Genomic DNA, 26,152 nt, shown 5'->3' with positions numbered 1-26,152 from the left:
TCTAAGTTGCTCCAGATTCAAAATGGACAATCAGAAAAATACACAAAGGAACTTGAGACAAGAGGAATATGGCATTGGAAGAAGAAAATAACACATCTCCAGAAATCAAACTCATAGACATGGAAGATTGTATCTTTCTAACATGAATATGATAATGCATCCATACTGGTAGCGGTTGCTTTGGAGTTAGCTCATGAGAAATGGAATGACTAACATTTGCAAAGTTTGGACTTGGTGTAACACCCAGAAGTGCTCGGCAAGATCATGGCCTGCTGTGATTACCCCTCGCAAGGCTGAGAACATCTGTGTGCTTAAGAAGAATCAGTGTTGATTCTGATTTTGGCAGTTCATTCTGAGCAACGGTCTGTTGCACCACTGCACTGTCTGTCACGGAGATACCTGCACCATGAATGCTAATCTCTCAGCCGCTCTTTCATTCACCAGGAATATAGAGCCAGCCGGCCTACCTCATTGGTTCTAAAGTCCCACATTTTCTGTCACATTTTAACATCTCTGAAGCAGCAAGTATGTCACAATTACTTTTTTTAAAAAAAAAAATTCAAAATCCTGGTGCAAAACAGATGGCAGTCTCAACTGGGAATTGAAAAGGACGTAATGAAAGGCTCATTTACAATGGCGTGCACATGGTAAAGGAACCTCAATTAGGGAGACAAACAATGCAGAATTAGCAGCACCTGTGGACAGTTATCACCAGAGGCCTGAAAGGCAAATGAAGACGACTATTACTGCAACCCAGAGAGAACTATAGCATAGTGTTTGGCTCCGTAGTCTTGAGGGTAACTTACTTTGACTACATTAATTTTTAAAAACTATTTTGGCTCCATAGGGTTTTGTTGCTGTTGTTAATCCAGTCTAAGGTAGAGTAATGATGTCTTTTTTTAATGAATTACCATGAGATACAGTTACGGACTACAAACTTTCGTAATTACGTTTCAGTCATACAATGATCGAGTACCCATCCCTCTACCAGTGCCCATTCTTCACCACCAGTATTCCCAGTATCCCTCCCTCCCAACCCCCGCCTCTGTGGCAGACATATTCCCTCTTTTTCTCTCCTTTTGGGTGTTATGGTTTGCAATACAGGTACTAAGTGCCCTCATGTTTGGTCCATAGTCTACTTTCCGCACGCATCTCCCATCCCAAGTGATTTCTCCCCACAAGCATCACTTACTTAGTGGTTCCTTGTCTATCCCAGCTGCCTTTTCCCCCAGCATGTGAGGCGGGCTTGAAGCCATGGAGCCATCCTCCTGGCCCTTATCTCTACTACCTTTGGGTGTTAGTTTCCCATTATATTACTTTCTATTCCACAAACGAGTGCAGTCATTCTATGTCTATCCATCTCTCTCTGGCTCATTTCACTTAGTATGATACTCTCCATGTCGATCCACTTAATGAAGCCTTTTAATAATCTTCCTTCGGGAGGGAAGATGCTTCTGGAATGAACACCTATGTTAGCGAGAAAGCGTATTTTTCCTCTGCTGGTGGGTACTTGAGACTCCTATGAAAGATTCGCATACAAAAACTCAAAGATTGAAAGTTATTGTACAGAAAAGATGTCCAGGTCCCTCTCCAGACTTCCAGGTTCTCCTTTACCCGTGAAGGATGAGAAGTTCCTATCCCTGGCACTGCCCCGATCCCGTGAACAACTGCCTTGTCCTGTCCCATGCTGTCTACTCTCCTCCCGTGGACGATGTCACCGGTCCAGTCCCTGGAGCTGTTCTCTATCCAGTGGGCACCTCCCCAGCCTCCAGCCACAGCCCCAGGTGCATTGGCAAGATCCCCATGCTCTGTAGTGTTGCTGGGCCTCCCAGCTGTACCCCAACAGTTCCAGTTGTCTGGTTTCGGGGGCCATGGGCACGTGGGCGTGGGTAAGAGTTCAACGCTCAGCACTTTATGTCCTCCTGGACGTCTAAGCCCTGTTTGGCTCCGAGATGCCCGCCTGCATTAGGCCCTGTCCAGGTTCACGCAGCCATACCTGACCTGGAGTCCCGCAGAGAGAGGTGGGTCCAGGAGAAGCAGACAAAGGTCCTCCTGGCACTCCCCGCCTCCTTTTATCTGTAGCCAAATCCCGCCCCCAGCCAGCCCATTCTACTTTCTGATTGGCTACCTGTTCCAGGGGCAGAGATTTAAAGTGACCTGGTGCTCTACATCTCAGCTTCAGTAGTATCACCAAAACCATTCTTCTGTCCTGTAATCTCTTGCTATTAGTTCCAGTGGGGAAAATCTCTAAAAATCAAAGAGCAAAAGAGCAAAGCACAAAGTAGGTTCGAAATTTGCACAGGGGTTCTGGGGGATAGAGACTACCCAGGATTATTCATCCCCTTTTCCCTCAGCTTCTACTATTTTGTCTGACTAGAAATCACATGTCCCACCATCTATCTACTATAGAAGTCTGCAAATTCTTGCCACGGAAGGTTCGTGTTTTGTAAATAGTTTCTACTGGACACAGCCACACGCATTCTTTTACATACTGTTTATGGTTGGTTTTGCTCTATAAAAACAGAGGAGCAAAAATAATGAATACCATAAACCCAGAAAAATCTAAACTGCTTAGTTTCTAATCCTTTATGAATCTTCCTGTTGCTTAACTATCAGTTTTACCACACTCACAAGAAATATAAAGCCTTAAAACTACCATGAGCACTCTTCATTTTCGGGTGGTTGTTTTTGGGTCACACCTGGCAGTGCTCAGAGCTTACTTCTTGTTTTGTGTTCAAGAATCACTCTTGGCAGACTCAGGGGACCATAGGGGGTGCTTGAGATTGAACTTATGGGTCTGCTGTGTGCAAAGTAAGCGTCTTACCTGCTGTTCTGTTGCTCTGGCCCCCAAAATGAGTTTCTTGATTACAGGAGATAGCTATAAAGTACTCTTGGGTTTAAGTACGGCAGTGCACCCGCGTGAGAGAAGAGATTCTCTTTACTAAATGCTACATCTTTGCTCTTTTGTACCCAGAGTGACGCTGATCATATTTATATAGAGTGTAGCATGCTAAGCCACCATACTGTAAGAATTCTGGTATTCTAGATATTCTATCATAACTAAAGAAAAGTCAATAAAGTCCCTGGTACCGGATATTGATGGTGAAAACATCTTTATTTTTCCTTCCTATCAGAAAATCGGAAATGGAATTGCCTATACAGAGGACAGGAATCAGGTTGAAGAAACATGTCTTTCAATGATCCATTTGCACATTTTGAGAAACTTAAAGAGGAAAGGAAATCCCTTTTGATTTCTGGTCTTTTTTTTCTTCTTAGATTAGAGGTACTAAGATCACCTTCCCTTGCCCATTTAATCAAACAGGTATTATTAGCTAATCACCTATTACTTTGTTAAGTGCTGACAATCTTTCTCAAATACATGCACAATATAAATCTAAAATTCCATTTTGCAAGTCTTCTTCATAAGGACACTCCTGATACCAATTACTATATCAATTAGGGTCCTAGCAGGAAACAAATGGAATACTGAAAGTCTGTGACATTAAAGAAAGATTAATGAAATGACTACTTACAAAATTGTGATCAGGCTTAAGGGAAAGCAACAAGGGACAATTACCAACATCCGGGAACCTTTACCACTCATAGGCCAGAAGAGGTAAAGGGGAGGGAATGGTTACTGTCACTCAAGCTATAGGAGGTTGCCCCTTGACAAGACCTGTAACCCTGAGTAGAGGAATATAGGCCAGTCATTTTCTGACGCAGCAGAAAAGAACCAGGGAAATAATTACACTAATTTTCACTTAACTCCCACTAGTATCTTCTTTTGTCAAACCCAACCAAAATCCTTGAAGCAGTATGAAGAATGGAGTACAAAGAATTCAGGGATGGACATAACACAATTGGCAGTTGCCCCCAACCCCCCAAAAACATGGCAGAATAAAGTGCATCAGGAAAACATCTCCATAAAATACAAGCAGAAACTAAATATGTCATGCAACTCACGTGAGCTCATCATTGCAGGATGCCTGATTAGCCATGCATCTGTGTTTTTGAAGCTAGGTGGCCAAAGTCCCCGGCAGAACTGGGAGAGGCATGTAAATGCTTCAGTCCTAACTGCGGCAGATGCAGAGAGCAGTGGCAGCAGATTGCAAAGAATAGATCCAGGACTGTAGGTGCACCCATGCCTCCAACATTTCATTGAGCACCTTCACAGAGGAGAGGAAGGTTCCCACTGCTTCCCAAAGTTGGGTGCAATGCCTTGACTCTGCCATTCCAATGACTTTTGTGGGCACCACATGGTAGACTGAGTCCCCTTCTCCCCGTACCTTATTGGGAAATCTGTCCTCAGAGCTAAGTTGCTGCTCACTGCAAAAACTTACCATGGGTCTCAAGCGCAGCAGGGTAGACAGCTACGGCAGTTTGATTTGCTAACCAAGCAGATAGAGGACCAGGACTTGGGGATACTCGAGTATCTGGGGCTCCAATGACATCAATCACAGAGGAAGGGAAGACCCCCACTTCCTGCTTGTAGAGCTGGATGCTGCTACCAGACACGGAATCTTTGCAGGCACTAGCATGGTGGTGCTCCCTGGGGATCAAGGAATGCCTGTCTTGAGAGCAGTGGCAAGAGACACCTGTAACTAGGTTTGTAGAAGGGATCTTGGCCCACAGACTTTGTGTTTAGATCAGGAATGGGTCCGGTCACAAGGGGAAAAAGGACAACGATGGATGTTATACATTAGCTGACTTCTCCCTCTCCCTATGGTAACTCTCTCTCCAAATTGGTCCCTCCCCACAAGAACCAAAGGTGGAAAGTACAAAGCCAAACCGCAAACTACTCACATCGCCATCTACTGAAAAAAAAAATGGGGAGTCTAAAGAACAGGGAATTTCAAAAACTTCAATTTGAAAAAGATATGTGCATACCTATGTTTATTATAGCACTATATTTATTATAGTACAATAGTCAAGATATGGAAACAACTCGAATGCTCAGTGAGAGATGAAAAAAGAAGATATGGCATGTAGACACAATAGAATACTATAAACTGTAAGAGAAAGATGAAATCATGCAGTTTATTGCAACAAGGAAAGCACTGGAGTGTATCATGTTTAGAGAAAAAGTCAGAGGGAGAAGGACAAACCAGATGACCGCATTCATCTGTAGCATACATAGAGAGAAAAAAAAGGGAGAAGACAGTATAGAATGAAAATAAACCCATGGTCTTAGATTACAAAAAAATCAGATTACCAAGCAGTGTGTGTCTTGGGGGAGTGTTGAGGGAAATGAAGGATTGGAGCAGAAATGACATAGGACAGTGGTGGAGGTTTATGGGCACTTCAGTGGTGGTGAGCTGCAGTAACTCTGTACATCAATACCTTAACGTTTCAGGCAACCATGTCACCTAAACTATAATAAAATAAAATTAAAAGAGCACCACCAGAAAAAGGACAATGGAGGAAAAGTTAGTATAAAGAGAATCAATAGAATATAATTATATTATATTGATTATAAAATATATAATAATTTATATATTTTATATAACATACAATATACTTATATATTATAATTATATTAATTATAATATAATTAATATAATATAATATATAATATTATATATTATATTATAAGTGATATAATATAATATTTTATTGATTATAAAAATATAATAGAGAATTCAATCTAATACTGAAGAATACACATTATTTTTATGTGTACATAAAAATTTGTGCATTAGACAGGAAATGCAGGAGCAGAAGAGGTTATTTATCCAAGATTGAAGCTATAAATTTTATTTTTTTAATTATTTTATTTTATTTTATTTTACCCATTTTACTCTTTATTTTATTTATTTTTTTAAATGAAGCTATAAATTTTAAAGAACTGAGTATGAAGACCATAATGAATGAAAAAATATCTTTGGAAATTATTGCAATGACTGGTGTAAGGTACTTTTTTTTTTTTGCTTTTTGGGTCACACCCGGTGATGCACAGGGGTCACTCTTGGCTCTGCACTCTGGAATCACTCCTGGCGGTGCTCAGGGGACCATATGGGATGCTGGGAATTGAACCTGAGTTGGCCGCGTGCAAGGCAAACGCCCTACCCGCTATTCTATCGCTCCAGCCCCCTGGTGTAAGGTATTTCAAGGCAAGGGCACTAAGAAAAATGCAGGAGATATGATTCTCACATCTGATGAAATATATTTTCAGATGAAAAAAGGCAAATAAGGGGCTGGAGTGATAGCACAGCGGGTAGGGCGTTTGCCAACTCAGGTTCGATTCCCAGCATCCCATATGGTCCCCTGAGCACTGCCAGGAGTGATTCCTGAGTGCAGAGCCAGGAGTAACCCCTGTGCATCACCGGGTGTGACCCAAAAAGCAAAAATAAATAAATAAATACATAAATAAATACATAAATAAATACATAAAGGCAAATAAGTTAAATATGAGACAAAGATGACACTGTAAAGATGAAGAGAAGAATCCAGCAAGAAGATGAAATTCAATGCCCACATACAACACAGCAAATTATATAAGGCAATTATTAATAGACTTAAATGGAAACATTGAAAATTACATAAAAATAACAGGCAATCTCACCACTTATATAAATGGAAAAATTATCCAGCCAGAAAACTAATAAAGAAAATAATGACCTTAAGAGAAGTAACTGACGGACTTAGTAGACCCACAGACATTTACACCTTAAAAGAATACACATTATTTTTACGTGTACATGGAAAAATCTCAAGAATAAATCATATGTAGAGATTCAAAACAAATCTCAAATATAAGAAGATTGCAATCACGTCAATGGCATGAGGCTAAAAATCAACTACAAAGAGAAAACTGGAAAGATCTAAAACATGGGGAGGCTTACCAACATGCTTCTAAATAACTCGGGTCAACAAAGAAATCAAAGGACAAGTGAAAATATTACCTTGAGGGCCTTCTACTTCCTGTCCACCATCCCAGGTGAGGCTTGCCTCTGATATATATCACTGGGCCTATTCTGAATGGGAGGCAGAGCTCTAATCCGAGGAAGAATCCCTCCCACCTGGGTTGGTCCCAGCAGCCTCCACATCTAACCTACAACATATTTAGGGCCCCAACCATACCTCCTCAACAAATGACATGCTGCTCACAGTTATTCTTTCTGCCAGTCTGTGAGGAGGGGCAGAGATGAGAGAGAGCAACCTGACTCAAGTTTGATCCCCTGAATGCCGCCAGAAGTGATCCCTGAGCACAGATTAAGAAGTAAGCCTTGAGCACTTCTGGGTGTGACCCCCAAACAAAAAAATTACCTTGAAATCAAATGAAATGAAGAGATGATCTGTAAAATTTTTGAGAGAAGCAATAAGTCATATTGAGTACTAATATAAACCCACATTAATTAACAGGGGAAGCCCCAAATTAACCATTTAAACTTTTATTTGAAGAAACTAAAAAAAGAACACCAAGTGAGACCAAAATTCAGGAGAAGGAAGTAAAAATTGTAGTAGGAATAAATGAAAAAAAAAACAACAAAATGATAGTATTAAAGACAAAAACTTATTCTATGAAAGAATAAACAAAATTAATAAACGATGGGGGCTGGAGCGATAGCACAGCAGGTAAGGTGTTTGCCTTGCACACGGCCGATCTGGGTTCGATTCCCAGCATCCCATATGGTCCCCATGAGCACCCCCAGGGGTAATTCCTGAGTGCAGAGCCAGGAGTAAGACCTGTGCATTGCCAGGTGTGACTCAAAGAGAAGAAATTAATAAACCCCTAGCTAGACACACTAAGACAAAAACAGAGAAGACATTAATAAATAGAATGAGAAATTTTTGAGCAATTATGAAATTATGACCGATATTATGGAAATAAAAGTACCACAAAGGAGAAAATGGACATATTATTTTATAATCTAACAACCTTATTTAAGACAGATATAGGGAAAAAAGATCACTTAAGCAGAGTAGTCTAGAACAAATACAAGCACAGAAATCCAAAGAATAATCAAAAGTCCTCTAAGAAAAAATTCCCACGGCCTGAAGGCTTCACTAGTGAATTCTGCCAAACTTCCAAAGAAGAAATTATTCTATGCTTAAACACTTTCCAAAAATTAAAGCGGGGGTATCTCACACACACAAACACACACACACACACAACACACACACACACATGACAGATACCTCTGCAAACACAGATGCAAGAATTCTCAAAAAGGGGCCGAAGCGATAGCACAGTGGATAGGGCATTTGCCTTGCACGCTGCCGACCCGGGTTTGATTCCCAGCATCCCATCTGGTACCCCGAGCACCACCAGGAGTAGTTTCTGAGTGAAGAGACAGGAGTAACTCCTGAGCATTGCTGAGTGTGACCCAAAAAGAAAAAAAATCTTGTAAATTCAACTATACACCAAGAGAATTATTTATCATGACCAAGTGGATCCATTCCAAGGTTGCAAGGATAGTTCAACACATATAAGCCATTGATGTAACAAAAGAGAAGATAAAAGTGACACAATCATGTTCATAGTAGCATTATCTAAATATGTAAAGCAAGGAAATAACCTAAATGCTCACTGATGTATGGAAGAGTAAATAATTTGTGATTGACTATCATTTAGCAATGAAAAAATGTATTATTGCTTTTTGTGGCAATAGGGATAGAACTTGGCATTATTATACTTAGTGACATGTGTATGTCATGTATGTCTTTCTTAGATGAAAGAATTACTATATGATTTAGTTAGTCTTCACAAACTTTTGCAGGTTGGACAACTTACCTAGAATTAAAAAGGATACAGGTCTTTCATTCTCAGTTCCCATTTTACTCAACTTACCATAGGGTTACAGCTGATAAACACATTATTGAAAAGACTGTGCGTTAACGGCTTTTGTTTTTCCTAAAAAACATAGGCAATGCATGTTTTTTTATCACTTACCCTCATGATCACATGACTGATGGGGAGCAGAGGCTCCTGTCACTGCCTTTTCACATGGAAAGAGTATCATATTGCATCTTGCCACTCAGGAAAAGATGAAAATTCAAAATGCAGAATACAGAGTCCACTGAATGTGCATTGCTTTCTTACCAAGTTGAAAAATCTTAAATCAAACCATCAATAGTTGGGGATTATATGCATTCTAAAACAAAGGCAGATTATATGGAAGCCAAGCAAGTGTTTATGGAGGGAAAACCAAAACTGAGGGGAAAAAAAGAACTTAAAGAAAAAAGACTTATAAATGCTGGGGGAGAGGGGCTGATCCCTAGGCCAATGTTTACACTAACTACAACATTAAAGATCAAATTCAATTCTGCTACTTTCATTACGAGGATCATTTCCCAATGATTCTCAAGATTTGTTTTGCAGAAGAATCTCTGAAACCTCCAAGGATATTGTTAGAATGAATATTTCGATGCAGCAGGTGTGGCCTGGGGCCTAATCTTTCTCATTTTTCAACAAGCTCCCTGGTGCTGCTTATGATGCTAGTTTATGAATCATACTTTGAGGAGCAAGATTTCAACCTACAAAAAACACAGAATTTCTATCTAGGATGCAGCTTGTAACAAGAGTCCGGGCTTTAGAATCGGAGCTAAGGAGGGAGCTCTATGGAGGCGGAGTAACATATTAACTTGGTACCTTGGGTAAGTCACTTAACTTCTCAAGACTCCTGTCTTTTTGTGCCTTTGTTTTGTTTTGACACTATACCTGGCTATACTCAGTACTTACTCCTAGCTCTGTGTTTAGGGATCATTCAAGGAGGCACTCAGGGGACCATATGTGGTGCTGGGGATCAAACCTGGTTGGTACAAGGCTTTACCTGCTATATTATCTCTCAGGCCCCCTTTTTTGTCATTTTAAAAAACACAAATAATGAATTAGGTAACAAGTTATAAATCACCTAATGTGCTCTATTAATGCTGTTTTAAATCCCTTGCCATGGTTTTGCTTATTAGGGGAGGGTGAGGGAGGATGGTGTCAGGGTTTAAATTTATAGGAAGACTGGTAAACCAAAACCAAAATGAGGGGAAGATTCACTAGCTGAGCACCAAGAAGAGTTGTTAAACAACCACCTAACAGAGATACCACTCACCCATATTTCAATTCAGCAAATGTATATACAAAGATACTGTCGCACTGTCGTCCCATTGTTCATCGACTTGCTTGAGCGGGCACCAGTAATGTCTCCATTGTGAGACTTGTTGTTACTGTTTTTGGCATATCAAATGCGCCACGGGTAGCTTGCCAGGCTCTGCTGTACGGACAGGATAACTCTCAGTAGCTTGCCAGGCTCTCCGAGAGGGATGGAGGAATACAAAGATACAAGTATTTTAAATAAGGAAAGACACAATCGTCATTAAGGAAATATATTCCATCTTCAGGAAGTTAGGAATAACTTATAATAGATCTTATTAGAGAGAATAGGACGGTGAATCCAATAAAAATAAACATCACACACTTCACAATCAGTACAGGGTGAAACAAAGCTTTGGTCTGGGGTAAATATTCCATACAGAAGATTAGAAATAGACATGCTAAGCATTTATAAATTGCTATTAATTTTGAACCAAAACATGGCAAAACAATAGGAATAGTTTGTGGCTAACAATAATATGAAATAAGCAAAAAATAGCAAAGTGATTGCAAACCTCCCATTATTCTCAGAGTTTTTTTTAAAAAAATTTAAATTGTTTCTTACCAGCTTCTCCATGATTTTCTCTCTCTTAAAAACAAAAATGCAAATACTATATCATACACGTAAAATTTTACTTAGGGTAGAACTCATACTATGTATCTTACCACAATATAAAAAGAGCTACTAAGCCACAAAATATATCAAAGAACTTTAGGTATATATCAATAAATGAAAGAAGTAAGTCAGAAAAGGCTGTTTACCATATGATTCAACTACATGACATTCTAAGGCAGTAGAGACAATACAAATATTAACGGGGTTAGAACATGGGGGATTTTTAAGGGCAGCAAAAACTATTTTCTATGATAATGCAACTAGTTATATATTATGCAACGCCCAAATCACAGAATTATATAATACCAAGAAAGAATTCTAATGTAAACTATTGGCTTCAATTAAAAACACTGTACCATTATTGACTCATAATTTATTGTAATAAAAGTACCACAGTAGTGAAAGATGATAACAATAGCAAAAACTTCGGGGGTGGGGTGGTGGTAATAGTAAACACAGTCTCTTTGTACCACTCAATTTTGCTAAAAACCTACTACTATTTTAACAAATAAAAACGATTAATATCACAGAAAGAAACAAAAGAGTCCAATTTCCAATCGCAGCAGTGGTCTAGGAAAATAAATGGGCAGCTAAAGCTGCTTCTGGCTGTTAGGGACAAAACAGAAACAAATATGTGTGACAGTCTCTGGTACAGTTCAGAAAATTAAGCTTATTTCTTCCTTCTGCCCAAGGAGAGTCCCCATCCCAGTGTTCCAATGATCAAGTGATGTTTTTAGCTATTCTGGGGATATTGAAAGTATTTCCTCCTTGAGTCCACTAAGTCCTTAGATTCATCTCCAAACTAAAGAAAAATAGCCTCCTCATGAGAACTATGCTCATTCCAGAAATGGGGACCCAGGTGCATTCAGAGCCAGGCTAATTGTTGCACTGATGATGTGGTACTTCTCTCCATTGTTCACTGAGTATTTGTACAATTTTTGGGAGGAAAACTTTTTTAGAGAAGGGATACACACATACCAAAAAACAATGGTGGCAAAATTTTTCCTAAGTCCTCAGTAATGCATGTCTAGTTCAATTTGTTTTCCCCGTTTTACAAAAGCCCTGTCACTAACCAGACCGGTGTTTCTTAGAATTTAGAAACTCTGCACTAATGTTTAGGCACAGGTTGTTTTCCTTATGTATCAACTCATATACAAATGATTTCTTCCGGCTAATACCATACTGTTTCTTAATGGAGTTCTGCTCATTACATTTGCAAGGATGTTTAGTGATTCAGGTTATTTGGCATCCTGGACAGAGGTGAGCAATCCTTCAAGCAATAAAACTGACTTTATGAAATCAGATGTCTTGCAAGCAAATAACTCTAATAGAGGATCAGAGGTGTGACTCAGCAGTAGAACACATACTTTGCATATATGAAGCTCCAGGTATAACCTCCAGCATTTTAAAAAAAGCCCATAATTCAAAAAGAGCTCACTTTGGGGATAGTAGGAAAGAGTGAAAGTAACAATAATATTTCCATTAATCCACGTGGGAAAAGAGCATTAAAGCCATTTCCGAAAGTTCTGGTGTACACCATCACGCAGAACAACAATCAAAGAAGATATATGTGAATTAAGAAGGACAAATTAATTGGGGTGGCAGAGAACGTCAAAGGCAAGAAGACTCATGAAAGTCTAGACATCTTTTTCTTCACATCAACCGAAAACCAATGATCTTTTAACAAATGTCCAATTTTAAATAATACTAGAAAAGGATGGGAAAGGAAATACATTGTAAATCCCAATCACTCTAACTGCAGCGTAACCCAAAATGATGGACATAAACTACTCTGTGATAGAATGGTTCCTTTTACTACTTGTAATGAGGATGGTAATTTTTAACATGGGTACACATTAAATCTGGGACTCTCATGTGCAAAGTCTATGCTCTCTAACCCTTTGAACGGTCTCCCTGGCCTCAGAAGGCTTGTTTTAACACCAGTTGGTATTTGTTGCTGAGATATTTCTTGACCTGTGTTGGCCCCATTTTTCTTACCTGTAAGTTGGAAGTTAGACATGATCTCTAAATAAACCTATTAATGTAACATTCTGTTATGGTTTTTTCCCACTTATTTCAAATAGTTTTATTATCCACTATGAACTGATCATGGGAAATATAGCCTTGAACAAAAAATAGTGTCTCTTCCTTAGAAATATTATATTCTAAGGATGGTTTGGGGAAAGAACCAGGAACCAATGCAGACATAAAAGACTCATTATAAGGATAATCATAACTGTGATGTGTGCAATAAAGGGGAAATAGAGGCAGGCTGTTATGACCTAGTCAGGCAGAGAGTAAGCAGGGGAGATTTCTCTGATCAGGAGCAGGCCACACTCAAGACCCGGATCCTTTTAGAAACTCAGACAACAAGGAAAGCAAGCAAAGGCATTCCCTGCAAAGGCCGTGATATGGGATAGAGTCAGGCATAACGGAGACACAGAAAACTGCAGTGTGTGATGCAAGGAAAGGAAGAATGAGGAAGTGTGGCCTGCAACAATCTGGGAGGAGGCAGAAACCCTCTTATGTAGGAATTGTATTTTCCTCAAGGGAATGGATAGTCATGGATGATTTGCATGCATGATTTAATTTCCATTTTTATAAGACCACTCTGGGGGATGGACAGGTACTACAATAAGTATACTTTTGGTTAGAAGCTGAATTTGGATGGTCAGCATCAGAGTGTTCATTGTAGATTTTTTAAAACTTTTCTGGGGGCTGGAGCGATAGCACAGAGGGTAGGGCATTTGCCTTGCACGCAGCTGACCTGGGTTCGATTCCCAGTATCCCATATTGTCCCCTGAGCACCGCCAGGAGTAACCCCTGAGCATTGCCGGGTGTGAGCCAAAAGGAAAAAAAAACTTTTCTCTGTGTTTGAACAGCTTAAATGAACATATTGGGAAAATCATATTGGCCATAAGATGGAGAATGAATTGTAGGAGGGCAAGAGCAGCAGCCGAGACAGTAGCTATGTGAGTTCAATAATCACAGAGGGCGCTGCTGGTGGCTTGGGTGAGGCTAGTAGCATGAAGATGATGAGAACAGGGTAGATACACTGGAGGAAGCAATCAATGTGATTTGCTGATTACTGTTCCCTCTGGGTAAAAGAGAGAGGCATAAATCAAAGATCACACCCAGTGTCTACTGAGGTGGCATGTATGGTTCAAACGGCCTGCCTGGCAAGGGAGAAGGTGGAATGAAGAATTCAGTTCTAAATATGTGAAGAGCCTGAGCACTCCTGGTGAGTTGTCAAACAGGCTTCTGGAGCTGGGGCTGGGGCTGACAGGAAGGGTCTGGTCTGGAGAGGTTGCATGGGACATGGTGATGCCTGAGAGGGTGTGAGGAGCAAAGAAAGAAGAACTCGCTATTTTAAAACTGTGCAGCATTTCTCCATCGTTTTTCAACCATGGCCTGGGTTCTTTCCTATGCCTCCCCTTTCCTACTGGTTGGTCATTTAATTTCATGTTGTGGTCCTCACTGTATCACTGTCATCCCGTTGTTCATCCATTTACTCAAGCGGGCGCCAGTAATGTCTCCATTCGTCCCAGTCCTGAGATTTTAGCAGCCTGTCCTTCCTCATCTTTCCCAACTATAGGAGGCTCTTTTCAGGGCCAGGGGAATGAGACCTGTTATTGTTACTGGATTTGGCATGTCGAATATGCCACAGGGAGCTTGCCAGGCTCTTCTGTGCATTCTGTCAAATTATTAAAAATAATTGGAAAGATTTGCAAAATAGTTTTAAATTTTTTTAGTTCTGAAATCAGCAGAGTCACAGGAAGTTACACAGAGCAGTCCTTTGCACCCTTCAGTTGCCCAGTGATCACAGCCTGTTGAACTGTGTCCAGAAACCAGGAATGACACTGGTAACATGTGTGTGAATAGGTCTATGTCATTTTACCATATGGGAAGACTCATGTTATGGGTCGCACCCAGCGATGCTCAGCGGTTACTCCTGGCTCTGCACTCAGGAATTACTTTTGGCAATGTTCATATGGGATGCTGGGGATCGAACCTGGGTAGTCTGCATCCACTGTATTATTTCTCTGGCCCCTCTATGACAATCTTGGTACAGAACTATTCCATCATCACAAAGATTCCAAGCTATATTATAAAGGTGGGAAATGTCTAACCTATGGACTATAATAAGGTCCACCACAGACAGTATAGATCTGTAGATTCCATTTACTGTGGTCCATCTGCCTGTATTTTTATCACTTGAGAATGATGTGAGAAACGTCCATGTGGCACATAGCAGGAAAAAATGTAATCATACTTGCTTTCTCTCTCTCATCCCAGCAACAACTGATTTTTTTATCTCTATGTAACTGTTATTTAGCGAACAATACTACTCTGCGCCATAGAGAATATAGTTATTGATACCAGTAATAGCAGCATTATTAGTATGAGTAGGAGACAATTAGTACTAGTGCCAGTCCAGTGTTATAGGGTTAAACAGAGACAGAGAGAGTAGGTTAGGTAGCAAAAAAAAGCTAGGTGTGTACTGAAGTACAAAACGTTGACTCAATGAAAGGCAGGCTGAAGGACGCCCTTTTCTTAAGGCTACTCAAATTCTAGTTAGGAAATACACTCTGTGAAGTCAAGAGTAATCAAATAGTTTCCCCTTTGTTCACGTGCTAACCTTGAGGGAAAGTGCAGTGCTTACTTGTTACTGCTGACTACAGTGAAGACTGCAGTGTAACGTGTTGTAAAGCCAGACTGCAGTGAAACCAGAAAAATGGTTACAGCTGTGGTCCTCAGTTACATGATTTTCACTGTGTTTCTTTTGCAATGTGTTCCTGGGAATCCATGGAGTTGCCATTTCACCCCTGCCCTGGTTGAGAAACACCGGTATAGAGGATGAGTGAAAATGAAGAAGCAAGAAGTAAAACAAAAAATTAGGAGTATGTGATATTCTAGAAGGCCAGCACTTATGGCCTCTGAGTTATTTATAATGTTTCGCAATATATACCCCTGTACATACTGATTTCTCACTGTAATCTATTTCATCAGAATAGATAAAACTGAATTTTCTACGTAATATGTTTACCTCATTTCAATTTTTTTGAAAGATTGACTAGTCAAGCCACGAAACATAGATGACCATATTTAATATCAAGTTTGGTTAAAATTTTTGATGGATCCCTATAATGTAATATCCTGTAGCTATTTTTTAAAAATAGAGGCTGTTAACAGAGACTGGCATACATCATATATATATGCATATATATACATATATATATATAGCATTACAGCACTGTCGTCCTGTTGTTCTTCGATTTGCTCAAGCGGGCACCAGTAACATCTCCATTGTGAGACTTATCACTGTTTTTGGAATATTGAATACGCCACGGGTAGCTTACCAGGCTCTGTAGTGCAGGCAGGATACTCTCGGTAGCGTGCCAGGCTCTCTGAGAGGGACAGAGGAATCAAACCCGGGTCAGCCTCGGGCAAGGCAAATGCCCTACCTGCTGTGCTCTCACTCCAGTCTCACTAGTGCTGGCACGGTTCCAGGGAGAAAGGGACACTTCTGTATTGTTGGTGGGAATGCCGACTGGTCCTGCCTTTTGTTTTGTTTTGTTTTTTCTTTTTGGGTCACACCCGGCCATGCACAGGGGTTACACCTGGCTCATGCACTCAGGAATTACTCCTGTCAGTGCTGGGGAGACCATATGGGATGCCGGGGATTGAACCCAGGTCGGCCTCATGCAAGGCAAACGTCCTACCCGCTGTGCTATCGCTCCGGCCCCATGGTCCAGCCTTTTTGGAAAACAATATGAGCATTTCTCAAAAGCTAGAAATTGAGCTTCCCTGTGACCCAGCAATACTATTTTTGGAATATACCCCAGGGGCCCAAAAACACACTGAACAAAGCCACTGCACTTCTATGTTTATTGCAACACTATTCACAATAGCCAGAATCTAGAAACAACCCAAGTGCCTGAGAACAGATGACTGGATAAAGAACTGTGGAACATCTACGCAATGGAATCGGAAAAAAGAAGTCATGAAATTTGCATCTAAATGGATGGATATGGAGAGTATTATGCCAATTGAAATGAGGAAGAGGGAAGGGGACAAGTATAAAATGAGCGGACTCATTTGTGGGATATAAAAAAAACTTTTATGGGAATAATACCCAAGGACAGTAGAAACAAGGGTGAGGAGGAATGGCCCATGGTTGGAAGTTTGTCACAAGTGTTGGGGTGGGGAGGGTAGCTAGGATAGAGAAAGAAACATTATGACAAAGATAGTTGGAAATGATCACTCTGCACAAGAACTGAGTACTGAAAGTAGGTAAAGGGACAAACATGATAACCTTTATTCGGATATATGAAGAGAAAAACGTTAATGTTCACAATCTTGAGCTACTTAAATGTTATGCCATTCACATATATCCCCCATATTTAAAAGCTTTTTTTGTGCTTCTCCACCATACTTAATAAAAGAGAATGAACTAAAGGTAATATGCCTTTATTTCTGAAAGCAGTATCTACAGGTTTCTCCTGGACCTCTGTGTGCATGAGTTTTCATCGTGAGATACGGGATGTTATGAAACTAAGAACACGTGTAATTGCTCTAGGGTCTAAAACACAAATGTCCAAGTTATGCATTTTTATCTTATAATTTTCCCCATTTTTAATGAACAAATAAACTTCCTTTCAACTTCTCTGTAACTGTCTTCAGGCTTTACCATCCCATTCTCTCACCTCCCCACAAAATGTCATTTGATGACAGAAAAAGTCACCTCAAGCCTGAAGACAATTTATTTCTCTAATGTAGGCAGCAGTGATAATTTTACATTTTTTCCCTGTGTTTAAGAAGGATGGTCTTGGGATATGATGAATTTTTCGAAATTTACTGAACTACACTAGATCAACAACTTCGATTTTTTTTTATAACTTAGATGTCCTATTTGGATACTATTGGAAATGGAATTTCCTCTTCCATTACCAAGAATAATGCTAACTATATTCTAAGTTGCTTATCAAAATTCAAGAATAAATATAGAAAAATGGAGCTGATAAGCCTAAAGGTGATTCTTACTTTCCTACTAGGTAAAAATTTCTTTTCTTTTAAGGATTGTTTTTTATAAAGTCAAGTGAAAAAACAAGTTAAGGAGCTACTATATGATGTCAAGAGAAGATTGAATAAAGGATGTTCTTACTCAAATAATCAAACTCTGCCACTTTCCTTGATCTTTGTGCTTACATCAATCCTGATGAACATGGGGCCATGCCAAAGACTACAGAGGAAAGAACACTGACCTAGCAGTAACATTCTGGATTTAAGTCTGGATATGGTCATGGCCTCTATATGACCTTGAACTAGTCATTCCAGCTCCCTGGGCTATGGGTAGTTTTCTGTTAGTTTTGTTTTGGGGACCACATCTAACTGTGCTCAGGGCTTACTCCGGGCATTGTGAACCAATTCCTGGTGAACTCTAGGGACCGTACTGGGTGCCTGGGATCAAACTAGGGTTGGATGAGTACAAGGCAAGTACCCTACCCACCATACTATTGTTCTAGCCCCTGGACTGTAGGTTTTGACTTTACAAAATATAGACATATGTCAGAAGTATTTTTAAGTTTTATGCTTGCTGCTTCAATCCATAACTTTTATATGACAGTAAGTATGATAGATTTGGGGCCGGGGGGCTGGGGAGAAGGTACATCTAGTAGTGCTCAGAGCTTATTCTTGGTAATGTTCAGGCACCATAGTTGGTGCCAGGGAACAAACCAATGTCAGCTGCATGCAACACAAGCACCTGACATACTATATTATCTCTCTGGCCCCAGAAAACACCATAGAGTAAATGAATGCATTCTTAATTCTTTCCTGCATCCTCATGTCCCCGTGGCTGCACTGTGAGCAATGTGCTTCTTTGCATCTTGAATTTAGGCTTGAACATGTGACTCCTTTTGACCAACAGGACTTGAATAGATACACTATAAGCAGAGGCCCAAAATGTAGGTTATTCCTTACTGTCTTTCAGCTGAGACCCTTTTGTTGCTTGGACAATTTCATAAAATAAATGTGCAAACAGATATCTCTAATAGCTATATCTTCACTAAATTCACCCTATATTCCATTCCCAGGTCAATCCTGGTTTGCATCTATTGTTCTGGAGCAATATATTAGCTTTCTTAGAAATTCTATAAAAAGTAGGCTGATTTAGATGATTCATTACATAGACAGCATAGAAAAAAACTATCAGATTGCTCTGAAAACTTACCTTGTTGACACACAAGTTTGCTACAAAAATAGAGCTAATCTCTTGCCCAACAATCATCCTGTAATGCCTTCTTTGGATCATTCATTACCAAGATGAAGAAAGAGTGTCCAATCACCTTTCTTCTTACTCTTCAAGAAATCTACATCCTGAGAGACACCCCCTTTGAACATATACTTTTGAGGAACACTAAAGTAGCTGAAAAAAAAGGTTGGGCATCCCCCAAATTTAACTAGTTTCAAATAAGTTTCCTCTACAGTATAAAGCCTGTGTAAGTCATCATACATATGCTTTTTGACAGGACAGTGTAGTATACTATCATTCAATCAAAAAGGGCTTGGACCAATGACCATGAACATATTGAGGTACATAACTTTTATACACTTGGCAAAATTCTAACTATTCATAACACTGACATCTCTCTTTTCTCGTCCTAACAACCTCATTTGAGAAATGGCACAGACAGAAAATTCCAGTCTCAAGTCAGTTACTGTAGCCAGACAGTCTCTGGAAACCTCATTCATAGAAGGCTGGTACCTTCACAACCTTCCCCATGCTGGCACGGAGCATAAGTACACCCTCTACAGGGGTCCCAGGATTTTCAGCCATCTTCTGCCAAAGGCGTTGCTCTTCTCCCTGAGAGTCCATCCAGTCAACACTCTTCCCATAGCTCACACCTAACAAAAATGAAAGGGGAGTTTTATACTTCATGCATAAAACGTTTTGATCTCGTGGAAGGTATCTATCAATCTTTGATGGAGTCTTTTATTTTTCCTTTTTGAGTCACACAGAGTTGCATAAGGGTCACTCCTGGCTCTGCATTCAAGAATTATCCGTGGCAGTGCTCAGGGGACCATATGGGATGCTGGGAATCAAACCCGGGTCGGCCACGTGCAAGGCAAATGCCCTACCCACTGTGCTATCGCTCCAGCTCCTGAGGGAGTCTTTTGATCAGATAGCAATTCCCTGACTTGGCTTATTCTTACTATATCTAGTGAGTGATGTTAGTGAGGCAAGCAGGTAGATAGGGAAGGGCCCCCATGGCAATGGAATTCTAGGGAAGTAATATGGTCTTATTACTTTACCAGCCCCAAAACTGCAAAAATCCCACCTTGTGAACACAGGAACTAAGGCCTGATAAGACCTTTACCTGGCACCAGAACAGAGCCAGAGAAGGCGTGACACCACCACCACCACATCATGCCCCCCGACCCCACCCCCCCACCCCATCCCCAAAAGAAGCTCCAGCAGGAATAAAGGCCAGGAAAGGGTTTTCAAAGGAGACCATTAACTACTCCTAACTCTACCCCATTGGCAACCACTCTAGCAAGGGACTCTTACCTAGGTATAAAGCCCCATGTGGGTAGCTTGGGGAAAACCCTATAAAAGCCAACTCGAACAAAAGAGGCAAGTGGATATGCTACCCAAGCCCAGGCATGTGTCCTGATGCCTGAGCACATGTCACCCACATCTCCGCTCTTGAGATGTGGACTTTCATGCTTTCATATCTAATACTGGAGTGTGTATTGTGGCTCTATTTGCCTTTGGAGAAGCACACATTCTTCTCTTGAGCATGTTGCCCTCGCTCTCTTTCTCCCCCTTTTTCCTCAAAATCTCCAAATAAAATCTGTATTTACTTCACTGTTCTTCTCCTCCTGAAATTCTTTTCTGTGACAAAGGACCCAAGGCCTAGGACTGACTTTCCTTTCCAGCAAAGAGCAACTCCTCACTCTAGCCTCGGTCCATGGATCCTTGAGAAATCAGGTGGTGAGGATTAACTTCCATGCAGCGCAGATCAGGTGGACATCAAATGTGGCGTAACTGCTACCTACTGGGGTTGGCAGGACTTGAGATCCGTGTTGTCCCTGGCTTGAGCACATGATGTTAGGATGAACTGCATCCTTTGTAGCCTACACTACTCTCCTACCTAGATGATAGAACAAACTAGCAAGCCCACAATGACTCTTCTCTTTTTCTTCTAGGTGGTTCAGCAGAGAGCTGGCTCAGTTAGACTGAATTACCATGGCAGATAAGCAGTTTGAACCGGGCCTTGAAGCTCTTCCTTGACAACAAGGTCACTTCTTGGGCTGGAGCGATAGTACAGTGGGGAGAGTATTTGCCTTGCACGTGGATGACACAGGTTCGATCCCTCGCATCCCATATGGTCCCCCGAGCACTGCCAGGAATAATTCCTGAGTGCAGATCCAGAAGTAACCCCCTGAGCATTGCTGGGTGTGACCCAAAAGGGCAAAAAAAGACCAGTTCTTTGGGTAGGTTCCAGTTTAGTTCAATAGATATTCTCAGTGGTCCTCAATCTATAAACAAGTACAGCATTGTAAGGTGGAGTCATTCTCAGTAGAAATATTGTAATGTGGACCATGGTGCACACAGACAATTTTAAGTCCGAAGTAAACTGTGGGATAATGAGTTTGAAGACAGCATATGCTCTAGTACTGCAACCTCCAATCTACCTGGTTATAGTTGTGGCTTGTGGCAACAATGGTACACTTCCATGAACTCTTTGAATAACTTCTGATACTATTTTCAGGGGGAAATTGGATTTCCCTTCAATTTAATCAGAATGATTAATGACTATGAGCTGGACAGAACTGAAAGGATAAAGCAAAGTCTGTCTTGGAAGTCCCTTTCTCACTCTTCAGAGGTTTGTGCTATATCAGATATCTTCCTCCAAGCAAAGCCTAAATGCCTGAGTGTAGGTGAAATTTCCTTAGACTAAAATGTCCAAAGAAGTTTTTGAAAGGACTGAATATGTACATTTTACATCCCAAAATTCTAGCCTAAGGATACGAATGAAGCCCCTTAAGAAATGGTGCATCCAATTTTACCAGGTGTCTCAAAAGGGAGCAGGCGTTATCCCTCCATTTGCTCCCTATAAATCCCGGTGGTTGCAAACCTCCAGAACCCAGTGAAAAACCCAGATATGCGGGACCAGTGACTGCAAACTCCAGACCTCAAGGGATCAGGGATGAGCCGCTCCTTCCTATCTCCCAGCCCCTATGCGGTCCTGGCTCTCATGCCCACAAACTGCCTCCGGGTCCCTTTTAAGTGCATTAACGGCCATGATCCAGAGACTCACAAATGAATCTTGGAATTGAGCAGCTCGCTACAGAGATTTCTCCAGATCCTAATTATTTAAAATTTTAGAATTTCAGGAGCATGCAGCCACTTTCGCGGCTGCATGACCACTCATGCTCTTCCTAACAAGCAATACAAAATAAATAATCTAGCATCTGCCTGTGGGGCAGGCTTGAATGGTGGTGGGAAAATTCAAAATAATGGTGGTAGGAAGGTGTGATGGTGGTGGAATTGGTGTTGAAATACTGAATGCAATCAATTACTGTGAACAACTTTATGAAAATAAAACTTTTGAAAAAAGAAAGAAATGGTGCATCTGTGACAATTTCAGACACAACTGAAACTACCTAGATACCTCTTCCATAGCCACCTGAAGGAACCACTCCCCTACCCCATCCCCAGTCTCAGACCATTTCAGGGTTCCCAAAGCTCCTCACCGCTTCCAGAATTCAAACGAACTCCTCCAAGAAAGATGTTGCTGGAAAAGGCCTCTTTGTCCCAGACAGTAAGTTCTAGGCAAACATTATTTATATCCTGTGGTTTCAGGTCACTGAACATGAAAGTATGATTCCATTGAGGGTTAACACTGTTTTTTATTACCGTAGTTTTGTGCTTGGTGGCTTTCTTATCATCAGGAAGCAGGTAGCTGCCAAAGAAAACACAGTCAGGTCATAAGTGAGGTGATAGGCCGGAAGTGGCATCCTTGAGTAGTCATTTGATTTTCCCATCATTTCTGGTGGATGTGTGTGTGTGAACTATGCATTTGACTTTTCTCCTGGCTATTATGTTTAAATGTGGATTTATTGGATTGGGTTATTATTTCTTTTAAGTGAGGTAATTGCAAAACGCTCTTAGCCTCTCCTTCCTAATCTGATTTTGGCTCTTCACTTATCTTAAAATGAAAATACCTTTGGTGGAAAACACAATTTAATGGTCTGCCTCAGATTATCTTTTACCAGAGTTGACTTGCAGCCAGAATGAGCAGTTCCTGGCATGCTGACAGGCTTCCTGTCTCAAGTGTCTGTGTCTCTTGGCTTCTCCAATTAAGGACTTTCTCCGGTGCAGTAAGAACTGGCTCAGCTCATATATAGTAAGGAAACCGTGGGGATTTAATTTCCTTAGCAGAAACCTACAATCAGGCTAGAAAGATCGTACAGCAGGTAAAATGCCATATATGCAGCTGACCTGTGTTCAATGCCTGTCATCCTGTATGATCCCCTGCAACTACCAGGTGTGATTCCTAAGTGCAGAGCCAGAAATAAGCCGTGTGCACAGCTGGGTGTGCTCCCCAAACAAAAGAAACCTACAATCACTCAATTTAGAAATATGGTGGATTCATTCAGACAGGCCTCATGTATGAAGGTACCGGCAGAGGAACCTAGTTAAATATACTCCGTCTAGGGGGCTGGAGAGATAGCACAGCGGGTAGGGCGTTTGCCTTGCACGCGGCCGACCCGGGTTCGAATCCCAGTATCCCATATGGTCCCCCTGAGCACCGCCAGGGGTAATTCCTGAGTGCATGAGCCAGGAATGACCCCTGTGCATTGCCGAGTGTGACCCAAAAAGCAAATATATATATATATATATATATATATATATATATATATATATATATATATACTCCGTCTAATATACTCAAGTTAAATGCTTCTTAATCTTATTAACATTGGTGGAGTGATGGGTAAACGATCACTGTATGACTGAAATGCAAACACTTAAGTCCATTAAGTTTGTAACTGTACCTCACGGTGATTCACTAATAAAAAGTTTTAAAAAAATAAAAATGAACTCAGACTCTGTAAAAAAAAAAAGAAAGAAATATGGTGGATGAATTCCTCAGCTTTCCTATCTCTTGAAGGGACAGTCCTACCTAAGGTACGTTCCCCAGAGCTTCTTCTGTCCCCAGTGGATTTAATCGCTAGTTGCCTACAGTGGTAACTTGTCTAATCAGAAGGTTTTTATAAATGTTCCTCCCTTTCCTATCTCATTCTTTCCTCATACTGGTGCCTCCTGCAGTGTATTCACAGCAAAATCCCAGTTCTCTAGAAATCAAACTTCCATATGATCCTGCAATACCACTTCTGGGAATATATCTCGACAATGCAAAAAAGCACAGTAGAAATGACATTTGTACCTTTATGTTCATTGCAACACTGTTCACAATAGCCAGAATCTGGAAACAACCCGAGTGCCCGAGGACAGACGACTGGTTAAACAAACATTGGTACATCTACACAATAGAATATTATGCAGCTGTTAGGAGAGATGAAGTCATGAAATTTGCTTATAAGTGGGAAGATATGGAGAGTATCATGCTAAGTGAAATGAGTCAGAAAGAGACTGACAGACATAGAAGGACTGCACTCATTTGTGGAATACAAAATAACATGAGACTGACACCCAAGTATGGTAGACACAAGGGCCAGGAAGATTGCTCTATAGTTTGAAGCCTGCCTCATGAGCGGTGGGAGAAGGCAACTAGAATACAGAAGAGATCAGTAAGAAAATGATGGTTGGAAGGATCGGTCGGGATGGGAGATGTGTGCTGAAAGTAGATAAAGGACCAAAAGTGATGGCCTCTTGGTATCTATGTTGCAAACCATAACGCCCAAAAGTAGAGAGAGAGAGAGTGTGGGGAATATTGTGTGCCATGGAGGCAGGGGGAGGGTGGAAAGTGGGCGTATATTGGGGAGATTGGTGGTGGGGAATGTGCACTGGTGGAGGGATGGATGTTTGAACAATGTATGATTGTAACTCAAACATAAAAGCCTGTAACTGTATCTCATGGTGATTCAATAAAATAAAATTTTAAAAAAATCCAGTTCTCTACTCTGATTGAAAACTGTATATTGTTATAAAGCAAAACTACCACAAAAATAATTTTAAATCACTATTTTGCCCACAATAGGAGTAGACTATAGGTACTTGATGAATCCGGGAGTTTATTTAAGAAAGAGTATGTAATGGAATTAGTACATCAAATGATAAATAAATAAATAAATAAACAAATAAATAAAATGCTACAAAACAGGTCTGAGGAGATCACACAACGGGCTGATTGAGCATGTGCTTTGCATGAAGGAACACTGGTATGACCCTGAGCACTGCATGGCTTCCCAGGCACCACAGGTAATGAATCCCCTCCAGTAAGCCAGGAACAGTCCCTGGGCACAGCCAGGGGTGGTACCAAAATCCCACCCCCAAGATATCTCCCCCAAACACAGAAAACAAATGACCTTAAAATAAAGAAGATACACTGGAACACTTGAAATTTTCTTTCATGCATAAAGTAGAGACTATTAATTTCCTAGTCGTCTTTTCATATTTTTCTCTCAAAATAACCACCAGCAACAAAAAGGAATCCTATTTTTTCTTGTTGGGTATAAGTTGCCCAGATAGACTACATTACACAATTTACCTTGCAGCTACTATACCCATGTGACTAAGTTCTGTCCAATGAGATACAATAATTAGGTCTTTCATGTTTCATGTTTTATAAAGTTATATCTTACATTAGGGATATATTCTTGCTTTACCTATCATATTCTTAAAAAATATGAGGTTCATTTAAAACTAGTTTAATCCTTAATTAGAGGAAAAATTTACTCAAAAGTTGCTGGCTATTTGCCTTTATAGAACAAAGATACTGTCTTTTATTATTTCTGCTTCACAAAGTTTCAACATGATCAAGTGAAAACCACATCAGAGGTTAAGTCATCCCTGCAAGGTCACATTGAGGCTGTATGATTATCTCATAAGATTGTGAGTAGCGAGACTCAGTAGGTAGGCAGAGAGGCAAAGTTCAGTAGCAGGATCCAAATCAAATGCTTCTTCTGTGTTAAATCTACTGTGAGAAAGAGTATTTGGAAGAAACAGACTGGGACTGGGGCACTAACCAGTGAGGATACTTCAGGCACCCACTCTTTGTGCTGGTTAGAATGTGTGAGGGCAAAGGCTTGTAGGGAAAATTACTCTTTTCTAAGAGGACTTTAGAAGCCCTGTATATTTCTGGCCAATGGAATGAAATGAATGAAAAACAACTCTGAATTTCTTATCCTGGGAAGTTCTGCTTTTTTTCCTCAGTGTAGGTTACAGATTTTGGTCTAATTTCAAGGTCTTCAAT

The 26,152-nt window shown here is 40.6% G+C and overlaps 1 protein-coding gene across 1 annotated transcript in view; it reads right to left on the bottom strand.

Annotated features, from left to right (window-relative positions):
- Window positions 1-16,998: 16,998 nt before the first annotated feature.
- The window catches only part of SYTL5 (synaptotagmin like 5), a 300,140-nt gene continuing 290,986 nt past the window's right edge, over window positions 16,999-26,152 (bottom strand). Inside the window, exons 17-18 of the mRNA XM_012933704.2 lie at window positions 22,467-22,675; window positions 16,999-19,610 (exon numbers count right to left, since the gene is read on the bottom strand). Coding sequence (XP_012789158.2) covers window positions 19,450-19,610; window positions 22,467-22,675 — 370 coding nt within the window. The 3' untranslated portion in view covers window positions 16,999-19,449. The remainder of the gene's footprint in view (window positions 19,611-22,466; window positions 22,676-26,152) is intronic.

Source organism: Sorex araneus, chromosome X (genome assembly GCF_027595985.1).
Source record: "Sorex araneus isolate mSorAra2 chromosome X, mSorAra2.pri, whole genome shotgun sequence".
Classification (NCBI taxonomy): Eukaryota; Metazoa; Chordata; class Mammalia; order Eulipotyphla; family Soricidae; genus Sorex; species Sorex araneus.
The sequence above is the reverse complement of the archived record's forward strand: the minus strand, read 5'-3'. Positions and strand labels throughout refer to the sequence as shown.